The sequence below is a fragment of the Habropoda laboriosa genome, unplaced genomic scaffold (genome assembly GCF_001263275.1).
Source record: "Habropoda laboriosa isolate 0110345459 unplaced genomic scaffold, ASM126327v1 scaffold40, whole genome shotgun sequence".
Classification (NCBI taxonomy): domain Eukaryota; kingdom Metazoa; phylum Arthropoda; class Insecta; order Hymenoptera; family Apidae; genus Habropoda; species Habropoda laboriosa.
Window position 1 is genome coordinate 7,710,220 of NW_017100231.1, and position 16,848 is coordinate 7,727,067.

Genomic DNA, 16,848 nt, shown 5'->3' on the forward strand with positions numbered 1-16,848 from the left:
CTTTCCCGGATCGATGCTGCGCGGTTACACAAGGAGTGTTGGTTTTTAGCGCGAATTAGCATAACACTGCATTCACGTTGCCCCAACTACCCGCACATAAATACGCTTTATGCCTTGACAAAAATTCGCCTAAGGTTTCTATGTTCGATTCATCGATTTATTTAATCCTTCGCGGTCCAGTGTCGCTACATAAGAAGTACGCCTGTCAAACATGCTAATCTATAGGTTATACCTTGCAGGTTCCTGTGTTAAATTACTTTACAAGACTTAATATTAGCTCTAGATTAATTTCCAAGAATAAGGAAATTCTATTGAACTCGACAATTCAGTGAATTAAACATTAAAGTCAAATTGTGAGATATCTCGTTTCATGAAAATCATCTTGATAGATTCGAAAACATAGTAATGTAAAACGTGTTAAATACCGGTAGTTGAAATGTTGCGGAAATATAATTTTCATGATACCGTGAGAAAGAAACGGCGTCATTGACAGCTGAACACGCAACATTTGCAGTAAACGTATTTATTATTGCGCGATAATGAAATACAGTATTGGTGGGTGTGAATTAAGGTTGCTTCTCAGCCAATTTTTTTCACGCGTGCATACTATATATATATGTATATTCGTTTCACGTATTTCAGTAACGTATCCGCTATTTATAGAAGCTTCGTCAGTGCGTTCAGTGCGAAGAACACGCGAGGAGAGAGCCCCCTCGGCGCGTTCGCCGCAATCCTTCCTTGCCCGGGGGGTAAACGAAAAACAAACATTTTCGTCGAGTCGAAAATTTGCACCTGCTCCTCCTCTCTCCCCCTCTTGCCTTTCGTATTTCATCGAGTACAGAATAGGGCCCGCGATCCCCTAGGGACTGAACGTTCAATGAGAGAAATCTCGATGTTTCTGTTTGTTTCTAGATTGTTTGAACGTTTGAAATTCTAATTCGGCGGAGGTTAGCGGTATTTTACTCTTGGTAAAAAGTTAAGACAATAGAAGTGTTTGTGTTTCGAGAGCGAAGTTCAGTTTATTCGATCCTTCGAATTTCTAATTAGAATTAGAATTTTTACAGTTGAGGATTAGAAATTTGAACTTTTAATTTTATTATTTAAATTTGAATTTTTAAATCGTCATTTGGATTTGAATTTGAATATTTCAATTCGTTATTTTAATTGAAATTTTTAAATATGAAATCTATGTTTAAATACTTAAGTGCAATATTTTAATTTTATACGCGTTATTTACATTTGGAACTTAAAGATCCTTTGTGTATCAATGTGTAAGCGCAACTTTATTTCCTTCGATAATATTAAACGTATAAATTGAAATGTGCACCCATCGTGAACGTAGTTCAATTATAATTTTTTACATTCTTGTAGTTCAACATTTTTTTGTTCACTACTTTAAAATTTTTGTGTAAACTCTCGAACAAAGTGTTGGAATACCTCGTTGAATACCGTCGACCGATCGAGAACTTCTCGAGGCTTCTGAATATTCGGCGTGGAATTCGCGTGGAACTAGTTGCGAATTCGCCGGACCGAACGAGTGCGTGCCATGTGCCACGGTTTTTGCATGCCAACACCGCGAAAGCTAACAGTCGTGTTATTTTAATAGGAGGTCTGTTCGATCTTGGATATCGTTACCCGCTATCCTTCGAAACCACTAATTATAGAATCGCCGTTCTAGATTTATTACACGGCTAGTAGAGAACCGGTATTTTCTATACAATTTCCAGAAGGAAAATCGACCTACTGTACCCGATCATTTCTCCTTCGTATTTGATAAAACCATTAAAATAAAATTCACTTAAAGAGGAAGCGGTACATTTTCCAATATTAAACCGGACTAGATTTTCTTCGCATCATAACGGATCTTTTTATATCTATCGTAATCTCTAGATGTGCAGAATATCCTGGTGGAAGAATTTTTCAAAATTTTTTATTTTATTTTTAAATTATCGAATTCTCTCAAATAGACCAATAGAAAATGAAACTAGGTTAATTAGAATTCTCCTGGACGACGTGAACTGAATTTTATCTCATAAATAAAAATACGATTAAATACTAGAAACATCAATTGATACGACGTAGAAAGTTTCGTGTCGGTATCTTTCCTCGTTTGTTGAAAAAAAATTCCTCGAATACCTATTTTTCCATCTTTTGCTGGAATCTATCCGTAAGAAAAAAATTTTTAAAAATATATATACGTTATTACAAGGTGCTACAAAACAGAGTAAGAGTATTTTCCTAATATTTTAAGGCGCAAATCTCCAACAAAGAAAGGTTCCGTGCCCAAAGCTGTTCACCCTCGAGCATAAATTTCCAAGAGCCCTCGTTATCCACCTCGAGGGATACTTTCGTCCCCTCGGTTCGATAAATTTCATCGACAGAAACGTCGTATACGTGGCAACGCCTCGACGAAAATTCTACGGAATTCGAGTATATCTTGGCAAATGCGAATTTGGGTCGAGTCGAAATTTACCGTGAATTTCGTCATTTCTCAGGCTTTATTGGCCATCGCAACGAAAGCACTTTGTCGGTGGAGCCTCTGCTAACAGATTTCGTTGAATTATTTGTTTCGACCAATCGGTTGGCTATTTTCTCAGTCTTTCTCACAGCATAGTTCCAAGTACATACTTTTGAAGTGACGTGGATTTTTGTGATCGTAAAATAAAGAAAGGATCGAAGAATCCTTTGCTCTTCGTTAAAAGAGTGTTGAAGTAATTATATCGATATTATAGTCGGAAGGTGGAAGCCATACAGCGAAGTCGTAAAATCGGTTAGGCGTCGGAGTAGAATCTCTGAAAGAAATATAGTGAGTTCGTAAAATCGGTCTACTATTATTTTTTATATAAATACTAAATTTACTAAAATTTTTATCTCTACTGTGTTACAGGAGAAATATATTTTTCAAAAATTATACGTGAAAATATTTTTTTCAAAATTAATAAGAATTCAGAATTTTTTCAAAAAATTTCTCTTCATTTCGTAGGAAAAAGAATTTCAATTCTTGTCACAAAATACCAGTAAACTATGTAATAAAGAAAATTAAACGGAAGCATGATTAGAGTAGTGTATTCCACAATGGCGTCTCTAGACAGTATTTTTAAATTACTCGCAATAATAAAAAGCTCGACATACCGACAGAATGCACGTTAGCTATTGGAAACTGTACTTGTGTTAATTAAAATACTCGAAATTGGTCAGTTATTCCATGGTGTGACAACTTTTCGTTCGTCAATGAACGATTATTATGTAAATGTGAACGTGCGTCGGCCATTAGTCGGCACGATACATTGCATAATGGCGGACCATTTAACGCGACTTGTTGCGCCGACAAAGAACACGCTTCTTCCTGTACTCTCGTTAAATAGCTCGCGATCATCGTCACGTCATCGAACAGGAAGATTATTTTCAACGCGAGGATTTCTTGTATTTCCGTGGTGAATAGCTTTCGAATTTACATTTGAATACAATAGCTACCGTATTGAATATAAGTGGTTGGTATTCGTTAACAATTCGTTACAATCGTTCCAGGAATTTTTACGAAGAAATTTTTTAGAATTATCGTATCGTTGTTTTTAATAATATTGTACTTGAGGAATTCTTTTAATTTTTATTTTGTAAGGAAACAGTTAGGTAGATAATGAAGTTTTAAGTTAGAATGCAATTTCTTTTTATTCTAATAGAAGTTATTAAATTGTTGCATTTCTTGTGCAATTGAAACAGTTATATGTTAGAATGTTAATGAATACTTAAATATAAACTAGAATTTCACATCGTTCAATAAATAAATAGAAAAAATGAAGATAATATTACTACTGGTTAGACGTATGTACTTACATATATATGTATATGTAATGACATGTATTTATAAGGGTACAAATATTTCATTTTTTTCCTTCTATTTATACTAGCACTATACTGCTATGTGTTTTCAATTCCTCTTTCTACTTAATGCTTTCATATCTATACCTAATTCATCCTTGAGTACCAATCATTGAATGTCAAGGTCAATTTACAAATTTCCGCGAGGTCAAATTGTACGGTTACTGTAACTTTTATAATTTTCAACATGAAAAATCTAAATAATTAGTTATTAACTACTTTCGAAAACAATTTCAACAATATTACATTTAATTATTTTTCACCTAAAAAAATAAAACAAAATGAACCATCTTTTAACATCAGGATAATATCCGCGATATTTAATAAATGATATAACATACTTAGAATCTACAGAAGTTGCCACACATATCATTCACACGTACGTAATGTCTATACTGAACGTCTTTACAACAGTACTCTCCGATACATCTTCACTATACACAAGAAATTCTCCATTAATAAACTAGCAAAGAACGTATTAACTCAGCAATCTCCGCCATTACACCAAAGTCCAAAGAACCATTGAAAACGACGCGTTCTCAACATAAACATATACGCGTCGTTAGAGGATATAACCGTAGATTGCGTCAATGCATCCTTGACAGTGAACACGTTACACGATCAGCAATTCCCCCTCTCGGCAGCCGTTGCACTAAATTGCAATTGCAGCATGCGGAAAAGGTGAGGAGGAACTTGCTGTAATCCTGCCACCTTTTGCGCAGTAATTTTCCTGTCTCGTCGCAAGCACACACGTTCCACGGTTACTGCATAACTGATCTTCCCGATGTCTATACATCGATAATAGTTGTCGTCGGTAATTCACGAGATGAGCATCATGATCGACAGGGATCTGTATCCGCCGGATCACAAAACGGTGATCAAGTTTTGGTAGGTGGCTACATATTAACGTAGTTTCGGGTATTGACGCCAGAGGGTCCTTGGGCTTCCCTCCAAGGGCTACCGTAAACGCTTGTGTACGCATTGGAAGGAATTATCGTAGTTGTGTGGCTTCTAGAATCGATTGGTTTTGCATACAGGATATATGGATAGATCCTTTGACCGGGTGCATCTCATTTTCATTCTTTATTAAGGGTATTTTATATTTTGTAAGTCTAATGGTGATTTTTGAGAGGAATTTTTTCTAGGTTAGGTTGTTGTAAGTGTATGGGGTTGTTAATGCATTGTTAGTGTATGTACAATGGTTCTAATGTTAAACGATTAAACACTGTGAAGTTAAATTGTGGAGACAATAGTGGAAAAAATAAAGTGGTTTTTAAATTTAATTGATTTTTTTTTTTAGTTTGACAGTTTATGGTATTATTGAAAGTTTTACTTTATAAATAAACGGTTATTTTGATCTTCGTAATTGTATCTCATGGAAGACGAGATAATAGTTTTCGTAAAACTTTCTCGGGTTTCCTTGAAATATGAAGTGGCTATGAATCTCGGTACGGGAAAAGCGAACCGTGGAAGCATCAGAAATCTATCAGGAACATCTAAAATAATGCGGAGAAGGTTGTTCGTCAAGGTCTCCGCGACTCAAATGTTATAAATCATTCAAGCAGTGTCGAGAGCGCGTGGAAAACGAGTCTTGCAAGACACGCGCTCCTAAAATAGTGCCAACACAAACTTGAAAATCCTTTGCCGGTAAAATACTCAAACTTCCAGAATGTAGATCATTATTATTTGTACCGATTATATATACCTAAAACGAAATAAGAAAAAAAAAACAAAATTCACATAAAATCGACTACTTCTATCATATGAACACAGTTAAAATTAATTGAAATTTTAATATGATTTGTTAACCGTTTGAATTATACTGTCGTCGCTACGGCGACATTTACATTACGCTCCACAGCGCCATTGGCGCTGCTGGGGCGATGTGCGCAGTTACCATAGTGCATCTTTAAAATGTGATGTTCAAGTTTTATCTATATTATTAAAGTAAAACAAATTAAGAAAAGAAATAAAGTCATATACATTTATAACTTTGTCATTTCAAAACAAAACTTGCTTTTGTTTTACAATATTTTTCTTTTATTTACTCTATTTCATACAGTATCTTACTCTAGCGGATCTATGGGGAAGATACTTGAAACCACTACACATCAAATGATGCAGTCTTGCAAGAAACGTGTAGTTGCGAGTAAAAAAATTTGTTATGGGTCTTGTAGTAGTTCCAGCTTGACCGTTCGAGAGTTAAGAAGCTTTCTTTCTTTTTTTTTTTTTTTTTCAAGTGCAAAGCGTGTGAAGAAACGTTAGTGTCGCAGCTTAAGTCAAGGTTTTTTATCTAACGACGTAAACACGGTCGAAAGAGCAGGCAGGTGCCGGTATCGATCACGGATCGTTGGTCGATTCGTGGGAGGCGAATATGGACCATTATGAGGTCCGAGGAGTCACGTGACGCAGTGACGTAATCCTCGTTCAGGGACGGCCTGACCACATATAGACAAGTATCATTCGAAATAAATTCTCTCGCGAGCTTCTTTCAAAAATGTTTTCTAGTACGCCGACGGGATGAGTCAGACAGAAACATCGCGAGTCATTTCGAATTTTTTTTTTTTTTTTTTTTTTTTAAGAGGTTACCCCGTTCGAGTTGTGACTAGATCGATTGGATCGCGCGCGCTTTTCGATTGCTGTAACAACAGTGGCAATGGCGCCGACAAATTGCCACCAGAGAGAGACGAGAGGTTTCATTTTTTAAATTAGAAGTTTATTTTGGAAAAAGGAATATAAGAATATGCTCTTGGTTAAATGGAATTGTTATTTGTTGAATAAGTTAAAAATAATTGAAATTATTTTAATTTTCAAAAAAAAAAGGAAAGAGAAGAAGAAAATACACTGGGAATAGCTCGTTCCAAATACTAAAATCTAGAAAGCCATAAAAAAGTAATAAAGTAAAAGTAGAACATCATGAAGTAATAAACTATCGATTCGGAGAAGAAACTTTACACGGTCACGTAATACTGAAGTTGCAAACAAGGAGCAGAAACATGCAGCGGGTAATTAAAATTTATTGGGCTACTCTGGAGTTGCAGGGTTATCAGTTTGATTACTAATCAGTTTACACAAGAAAGCAGGACTGGCAATTTAATCTTACGTGGCTTCCAAAGTTTGCCCACTGAGGTGGTCCGAATAATACTGACGTAATTCCATCCACTCAGCACTTTAGATATACATTAGTGCAGGTTAGACTAATCTATAAGGTAATTGGACTTCGACGATTATAATTCAGGATGTGCATATATAAATATTTATTGAGTGTATTGAACCACAAAGTCACAAAATGGCCAAAAATTATTTTGTTTTAATTTAAAGATAAATACGAAATATTTACAATATAAAGAACGTAAAATATAACTCTTTATTTGTCAGTTACTTTAATATAAAAGATGGACATTTCTGTCTTACAGACAGTAGGCACATATGTAGATAGGATAAAAACATCATTTGTATAACAATCTTAACCCGACCTAACCTCAATTAGAATTTCTTTACGAGATACACGTTGTAAACAAATTTTATTACACAATAGGAAAAAACTTTTAACGTCGTAGTTAAACTATGATATGATATAAAAATCCAACATGTTGCATTACAAACAATTTCAAATAAATATTAGAAAAATTTCACACATCGCATTTAATCTAATCTCTCAAACGCCTACGGACATCAAAAACCGATTCCAACTACTATTACGCTATAAAACTCTCCTAGCTTAGGAAATATTGATATTTATGGCAGTGACTCGAGGATTAAATTAATTATACGTAACGTTTCACAGAAAAGCCACAATGATCTAATAGATAGCAAGACTTCGAACGCGTGTAAGCAGCGACATGAAATTAATCTCACTAGTGGTCGCGTGTAACACGTTTCTCTCTCTCTCTCTCTCTCTCTCTCTCTCTCTCTCTCGCTTTCTGGCTATGTTCAGGCAGATCGAATCGATGCTCGAAACTTCTCAGTCGAGCTTTAACCAAGAGCGAGATTTATGTTGTTCGCTCACCGCTTGAAGTTCGTTCATGAGTTGCGAGCCCGCCGAGAACGATTAGCGCACCGTTTCACAGGCCATATGCAAGCAGGCACGTGTGCAGACGCTCCCTTTGAGACTCTGCCGTGATGCTCGACCATTTTTTACCGCGAAGCGTAGCTCGTTAATAAGACAATAAGGAGATTGTTCCGTGTCGTCGCGAGCCATGAAGTAATACTCTCTGTGTAACTTTCTGTTGAATTTTTTCCCTCGAACGAAGAGACTGTAACGTGAGGATTTATCGTTGCATACTTTGAGGTTAAAATACTGCTATTCAGGAGTGCCTTTGTTATAGCTTATATAAAGGGTGTATTTACGTGATTGATAATATTGTCAATATTGATCATAGTTTTTTGTCAATATTTACAGGATCGCAAAAAGTGTTGTAGCAGATTTGAAAATATTGTCAAACTGGATTGATCAATATTATCGATTGTGTGCCGGTTGCTTAAAGCCTCCTTTCACGATAGAAAGTGACGCTTGATGCAGTGATGTAATAAGTAATATTTTTATTTATTTTGTTAATCAATTTTTTGGACAACGAAGTGTTCAATTGTAGAAATTTTAGTTATCTTGCTGGTAAATTTTTCAGTGACATGTTTAGTCTGCGAGTATAATCTGTTGCTTCTCCGTTTGACCTATTGCTTATGATTGAATTAAGCGATTGACTTGCCGTTAACTGTTCGCAGTGCTTAACGAGAAAATATAATCAGCAGCAATTGTTCTTCCATCGGTTAGATCGCATCTCCGCTAATGGTTACACGATCAACGATAGACTTCCTGTTACCATTGTATTTCCTAACCTCAAAAATGTCGCAAAAAATAATATACGCGGTAGTTAAACAAAGTCGTATAACTAGATTTATCGCCAAATGAAATAACCAGCATTTTTTCGTTACATTCTATTTTCCTCTGTTCGATCTAAGTTAATTATAAGTAATCTAACTTAATTACAAGTGAGTCTAATCTAACTTAATCAAATTTTTCAGAATAAATTCTCTTGAAATAAATTAATATTGAAATTTGATATAAAAAAGTATGTTACACACGTGTTCAAGTGTTAATTGACGATTCGTCGACGGACTTGCATAGCGTTCGTGGTTAAAGGTGAAGGCGATCGATAGATCGATTTATTGGCAGCGTTCGGCGCTAGTCATCGATCTGTTTTTTTCCGTCAGGCCGCCTTTCTAGGCCAAGTACAAGTCGATTTACATTCCGTACTGTGAAATTTATGAAGCTATTCATTGAAATCTTGCCAGGGATAAATTGGATGTCCTCCGTCCTATCTTTGTTCACACTACCGTGACATTATGATCGGCCATTATGCCCTATGGACGTGGTCTAGGAATTGTAAATAGGAATTGTTATTCAGCGCGAGAGAAATTTATATTTTTGGCTTGCTGTAACTTGATATAATAGGTGAAGAATATTTTTTTAAGAAAAATATTTGAACTATCGTTTATTTCTGTAAGTAAAAGTGGTTGTTATACAGAATCGTGTAGAATTTATATTTGTACCTATAATGTCTACAGAGCGTTTAACGAACAATCAAAAAGGGAATTGCCCATAATAGGATAACAATTTCGAGAAGAAAATGTCCCTGCATCCCGTCACGCGATATAACGTGTTCGAGCTTCGTGTTTTAACCCCCATGACAGCTTGCAATTCAGCGCACATACACGGTGGGAAAGAAAAAATAATAAAAATATAATTTCTATTTCATATGTATGTTATATGTACAATCATCAATTTCCTTGCGAAAAAATTCAGTTCCAGTTATGTAGCAAAGAAAAAAGATTGATAGATCTAGGCCAGGATGGGGGGTCTATCCATTGCCTTATTCTTTGATTACAAGGAAGTAAAACGATCAATCATCCACTTCGTTCCCCGGAGGAGCATCGTTCTACATTCTGTACGCTATAATTGCTTCCTTCTGTAGAACTCGATATTCGTCTGTTTCTAAGAAATACGCTATACGAAATGAATGCTCTACCTATCCCATGTATTTGATATATGAAAAATATTGAAATTTATCTCGATTGTCTCTCAATATAAGGAATATTAAAAATTCTTTCAATTTTACAGTATAGAAAGTATATTTTATCTTTAAATTTTTCCGGTATAAAAAATATTGAAAGTAGATAAAAAAGAATTCTAAAATTACTAAAAATAATCTGTGCGACCGACGGAGCACCTTGAACTTAGCCGCGAAAAGAACCTCTCATCCTCGAGCCATGATAAAGGGGACAAAGGGCCGGCTGGGGGTGTTTTCATGAACGTCCGTTTTCAAAGTGACACAAAAGGCAAGAATATTTGAGCGTACTGGCCCGACGGTTGGTCAGCAAAGGCAGAGAAGAGGCATAGAACCGCGAAGGAATTAAACGAGGCTTCTTTTCTCTTTGCTAAGGTCCCTTTCACACGGAACAAAAGCAACGCGGTATCGAGGAGATCGCGATGTCTGTCAAAATGTCTTTTCAGACGTATAAAACGTGCAGGAAACGTTCTCGGGGGAGAAAGGAGGGACACGGTAGATAACAATTATTCTCGGCAAGAGAAAGGTCCTATCTCGAGTCACGAGAGGGGTCAACCGTGCCGAGCAGGATCTAACCTAACACGGGATTGTCGAACTGGAAAGGGCACGTGATACATCACCAACTATTAGATCGTTGCAAAGTTCGTTCTACCGAAGCAAAATCTTCACCGAACACTAAGAGATATATTGCACTCTTACTCACACACAAAATACACTTCTATCTGTGATTTTCATCGTTTCTCGGTGAAAAGTTAGATGCTTCGACGAGCACACAGTCCTTGTTGTGTAACCTGATACAGATCATATTCCGTCGGTTGAATGGGTATGCGGTGTAAATGTTCGTTATTTCTTCTCAAGCAAAAACTTTGTGGAATATGAAAATGTATTTCATTGTTTCTCAGTCGATGTGATTTAGCGAAAGAAGACGGTTATGTGTTCTAACCTCACTTAATTCCGAACGAAGGTATTTTCGTAGTAATATAATAAGAGTTATGAAATAATAAGCTTTTCACGTATTTTAAATATGAGAGATAAGTTGTGGCGTTTATACAGTGAAATTGTACACAATATTCTAAAACGGATATTCGTTTTATGTGCAAGGATACAAGCGCGTGGCGGAGGGTTAATTTTGCGGCCGATAGCGACGTCGCGAGCGGTCGTGCACTATTTTAGAATCCTACGGGTCGGCGACCTCCTCGAAGAGAGAGGAGCCGTGACTTCCGGTTATCGGTTTTATGAAACTTGCAACGAACTGACATTTAGTCACAACAGCTAGGCTATAAATAACGAGAGCGGCGATCACGTCGACGCTCGACCTGAATCGGTGATAAGTTAATTCATGTTACCTAGAGGATTGCTTTAACGTCAATTAACTCGTGCAATTAGTGCTGCATCGATCGATAACTGGCGGTAGTAAAGCCTGTTTGTGAAAGAGACAAAGAAGTAAGTGAATGAAAAAATCTTTGTATACACAAATTGATTCAAAGTGATTTTGAAGTACAGTGGACTTTGAATTTTTTCAAGTATGAAACATGGGAAGAAGCAATTTTTTTATTTCTTATTTCATGATTAAAATTTTTTAATTTTCGATCTTCTTAATAGTAGCGTTGAATAGTATTTAAATAAATGTCGGAGTACTTGAAATTCAAATCATTTCGAAAATTTCTTTCTTCTTTTTAATCAAAACGAATATTTTAAAGAAATTCAAATTTTTTAATATACTTACAAAGTAACCTCACTACAATGTACGACTTATCATTTTCTTTCAACTGCTCAGACAATTACAATTATCACATAATATGCATAGATACAATACAAGATACGTAATTATCTAAGTCGAACATTTGCATTTCCAGTAGACTAGGGAATATTTCTCTTTTCTTTTACAAATGTATTATACATTTGCAACGGATTTTGTATATAGAGTATACCGACTTATACTCGAGAGATCTTTCTCCCAGGATGTAAACTGTGATCGGTTGTGCTGGCTTACCGAAGCAATTTTTTAATGGCTGATTGGCATGATGCGGACACTTGGTTTTAGCCTACCTAATTACTGAATTGCTGAGTGATGTAACATCGTGTAACCTGCAGTGACGTAAAAGCGTTTAATGAACAGATTGCATCAGCAGTTCCTAAATTTGGCTTTTCTACCTCGAGTAGAATCTCATAATTAAATTAATTACAGTATTTCTCCATAAAAAATAAATTTTCTTTTTCGTAGAATTAAAATTAATTTATTTCGGAAAATTGAAATTATTATTCCATGGTTTAAATTAAAATTCTGTAAAAATTAGAATTATTATCGAAGAATTGGAATAATTTATAAAATTGTTTATAAATTTTTTATGGTTTGGGAACTGTTGCGACTAAAATTTGGAAAATTGTATCTTACATCGCTTTGCAAGTCGAGAAGCAATAAGAGCGCAGAGGTTCTAAATAAGAGTACCATCTATTCGGGTAGAAACCTTTGGAAATATCTCTTTTATTCAAGTAACCGACGGAGATGTAACTTATAGTGCTACAATACTTACACCTCTCTTACTTGTAAATACAGAAGAAATTTTCTAATTTTATCCTGGGAATGGACCTTCTTTGGAACACCTCTTTTCTACACGTTGTTTCTTGGCGACAAACCACAAACTCCCGCCAGAATAATACAACAATTTCCTTTTTCCAAATCTATTAATCTCATTCTCTACTTCTCTATCAATTAAAAATTTAAATTCAATTTAAAAGGGTCTTTTGGTCTGATAATTATCTGCTTTTTACCTCATATTATCCTTTCTGTCAGCCTGTATCTTCCAACAATTAACATATCACAATAAAAATAAATCATAGGTGACTCTGAAATATATATAAACAACTGTACAAAATATGAAGTAGCTACTCGTATTATTAGAATAAAAAAATCGCAAACTGTTGTCGATTCTTTTTAATTTCGAACTTCCCGCCTCAGTAATTTCAGTCAATAATTAAAAGAGAAACAAGACATTATGTTTCGTTTGACGCCAGGAAACAGTGGGAACAAAATTATTCTAAATAGCAAAAAAAAGAAAAAAAAAACAGTGAAAAGCGTGTTAGTAATTTTGCTACTGACAAAGAGGAAGATAAAAAAGCAATTTGAAACAAAACTAACAGCCGAATTTAACTACATAATAATGTCCCCTGTTCCCCCCTGCTCGACTTCTGTCACGCCTTCTGATTGACTCTCTGCATTGGCACGTTGGTGACTAACTATGAAGTCGGCATCACACGAGCACCAGCGAACACCGCACCTCGACGACCTCGAAGACCGAAGGTTGGGACAAGGTCGACCCTGCAGCACCGCCAAAGCGGTCCGCATTCGACAACTTCAAAAGGTGACGCTACTGTAAACACAGAAAAAACAAACAAACAAACAGATCTCTCTATTTCTCTATTTTAACGCTCAGAAAACTGTCCAAAATATGTTTATTAGTATCAACTTGTTAGTTAACTAGAGCTCTCTCTAGTAGATACCTGCCATTTTGTTTTTCTCACGATAGAAGTGTAATGGCGGATTGTCGTTCGATGTCAGTGGCTTGGTTTTGGAACTTGTGAACCTTTCATTAGTTTTATGTGAGATTTTTGGAAATGTTTGGGAAATTTGCAAACTTTGAACCAAGATTATACTGGATGATGCACGTAAAACCGATCCTAAATGTGAAATACAGCTGTATTTTCACATGTCGACGCTGTCGCGTATGCGCACATGAGTTCGATGAACCTCCACCGTACCAGATATTACTTGAATGTTTAGTGTATTATTACCAAACAATTGGGGCTGTTTTCATGTGCACCGTACGGTCGATAAAATTTAAATATCAAAGACACGATTAAGTTCCAAAAACAACGATATCAATTGTCAATTTTTTAACAACAAAAAATTGTCAAAACCAGCGCCACAATCGAAACAACTGCTCATACATCCCCTCACTTTACTTCCCTCCACCTGCCACCTCTCTTTCACTGCTAATATTTAGCCACACCATCACGAAGAAAGAAAGCACTATGTTTTTAAAAGGTAACGAGCGTATGCATTTTTCACACAAATTAATTAACCTTACTCCAGTAGTGCACATACTCCACTATACACTAAAAAATAATAAACAATGCTTTTGGTGTGGTTTTTCGCGTGTTTCGCTGCAGCATTCGAACACTAATCTAACCTCCAACCGATAGTCACCCCCAACAAGTAGTATCTTTAGCACGACTAGTTATTCATCGTGAACCAGTCTTTATGTTGTTTTCGTTGTTATGATTATACGTTGCATCATCACCGCCATCTTAGGTAAGACTGTCTCTATCGAACTGTGCACCCAGGTCACCCGTAGGCGAACGAGTCCACGTTCAGACTCTAGCGTTCCTGTTTTTATCATTTGTATCGTTTCTCAATCGCAATCACATCGTTGTCAATGCACATTCGACCATGTCTTCTTTTTCTTTTTTTTTTTTTGTTGTACACAATGGTTCAGAATGAAAGTTAAAAATTTTGACAGATTGTTTGGGAGGTTATGCGATCGTAGATTCTGTTATCAACACTTACGTAATTGTAATTTTATTGCAGTCATGGTTAAAACGCAAGCTTGATATGAAGTGACCGTTAGGAAATTGAAACGAAACAAGGAAACACGAGATATTGGTTATTCAAAATTGAAGTAAAATGATAACAAACGTCATGTCAACACGACGATACATTTTCCCGCCATTAATGGCGATAGTTTACAATATGGCGGTCGTAGTCCCATGGCTACCAACACTTCGAAACTGAAACTCTTTACATCGTTACTCGTGGAGACATTTGAAACAGTTAGTGTATAGTGTTGAAGTAAACACATGTGAACAATTGTATGCAATCCGTCGGTACAGTGTCAGCACACTTCGAGCATTATACAACTGAATAGTGAATAAATATTTATGTGTTTTATTTTAATTTCTTCAATGTCAGCGACAAGTTTCAACCGTTGTAACTGTATGAGTATCGAGAATAGTATCTGCTCACATAACCTCCAAAACAATCTGTCAATGTGTCTTACATTCCTTCTGAAATATCGTGTAGTATCTAATTAGAATGCAGCTTGATGGAATGGAAGGTTTGGCAATAATCGATGGTTCGTTGTATTGAATCTTGCAGCACCACCACGCAGAGCACTCAGAACAGCAGTTCCCTGAGCCCTCAACATGACTCCGCTTGGCTCGATGGCCTGAACAGCCCCCTCATCCAGGACGAAGGCGACAGCAAAATGCTGAAGCTTCGGTTCGATGTCTCCCAGTACACGCCCGAGGAGATCGTTGTCAAGACTGTGGACAACAAGCTGCTGGTGAGTACCCTTTCCGTTGTTCCTCTTGAGCTTCGAGTGGCTTGTTAGACTTTATTCAGTTTGGGGGGGCGGGGAGGGGGGACCAGTGTTCCTTTTGGAGGTTAGGAAGGGACTTCTTGTTGTTAGGTTGTGTTAAATTTTTGAGGGTTTAATTAGAATTTAGGAGTGTGTTCTGTTAGTTGAGAAGATAAAATAATTTTCTCTTCGATTTTAAATATGTTGGCTGACTATGTACAGGGTGTTTCAAAAAAGATAGAAGAAATTTATATTCATGTAATAGTTTAAAATATTTGTAGAAAAATTTTGAATAATACAGGGTGTTTCAGAAAACTGTTAACACTTATATTAGAGAAAGAGGACTGATAACACAGTATATTGTATTAACAAATGTATTTTGTCTTTAAAGGGATTGTTTTTTACTTTTCTCAAGCACCCTGTATATTAGCATGAAGTTTGGTAAATATTAGTTTGTACAATATTTAATTTGATAGAATATTTAGAAAAGTTCATGTTAATGTTAAAATGATGTATTAAAATATACAGGGTGTTTCCATTGATTGTGTTGAAAATTATTTTCCAAGAAACTGTTTGAAGTAAATACAAAGTTCAGCAACAGTGTGACCTGTTCTCTCTTACTAAACAATAATGTTACTATAAATTAAACCTATGATCCAAAGTGTCGCACTATGTACACTAATGTACAGAGAGAGTTCAGAATTAGACTTTCAAATCATGGGAATATATTGAGCCACAGGCGAGTACATTCGCCTGGAGCAGTTAAAAGGTTAAATGTTTCGTCTGTGAAGGATCGCATGACTTTAACCGCTGTATCCTCGTAGTTATTGGAACACGCTCCTAAAGTTCGCCTAGGCTCTCTAGGAATCCTACGTTTAAACATGTGCTCCACTGTAGAACATTTGAATTAATCACACGAAAGGAATACATACTACGAAAAGAGCAACAATTTAGAACATCGTACCTGATTATACAGTTTGCACAGATTAACAGTAATTCACTTCATTTCGATAGATTCTTTACTATACAAATTCTTTAGGATAACATAACCTAAAATTTGCACTTTATTTCGATAGATTTTTTTATGTATAAAAATTCTTTAGGATAACATAACCTAAAACTTTTCTCCAAAAATTCTTTAGGATAACAACCTAAAATTTTTCTCTAAAAATTCTTAGCTTTATTAAACTTTTTGTTAAAAGTAATTATAAAATTTTGATCACCGTATATGTAGTACAATAGGACACACAAGTTTCCAACATTTCTCTAAATATTCTACACCCAATATTCTAAGCATCCACAGTAACGTCTAAAATTAAAAATGTCGGTGAACCGGTATTTTTAGGATTCTGTTCGCATTCTCGATCACGATAGTTATATTTCAGCGCCGATACTGGCGCGTTGACAAAGACTAATCGTCACCGCGAATTCACTATTCTAACTGATTTTATGAACACTACTCACTGCTCAAATTAAATCCCAATTTTCCATCATATGTACATACGTGTGAAACTACGAATTAAAGTGGCACACACGCTTGAATGACT

The 16,848-nt window shown here is 35.8% G+C and overlaps 1 protein-coding gene across 5 annotated transcripts in view; it reads left to right on the forward strand.

Annotated features, from left to right (window-relative positions):
- Positions 1-16,848, forward strand: part of LOC108571627 (heat shock protein beta-1) — a 34,488-nt gene that overhangs the window by 1,497 nt on the left and 16,143 nt on the right. The window contains exons 1-3 of one of the 5 annotated variants that reach the window (XM_017933708.1): positions 4,610-4,767; positions 13,190-13,306; positions 15,100-15,286. In XM_017933708.1, the coding sequence (XP_017789197.1) occupies positions 4,706-4,767; positions 13,190-13,306; positions 15,100-15,286 (366 nt within the window). In that variant the 5' untranslated portion in view covers positions 4,610-4,705. Of the gene's footprint in view, positions 1-4,548; positions 4,561-4,609; positions 4,768-13,189; positions 13,307-15,099; positions 15,287-16,848 lie in introns of those variants that run through there. The other 4 variants (XM_017933709.1, XM_017933706.1, XM_017933707.1 and 1 more) reach the window with 4 other exon arrangements.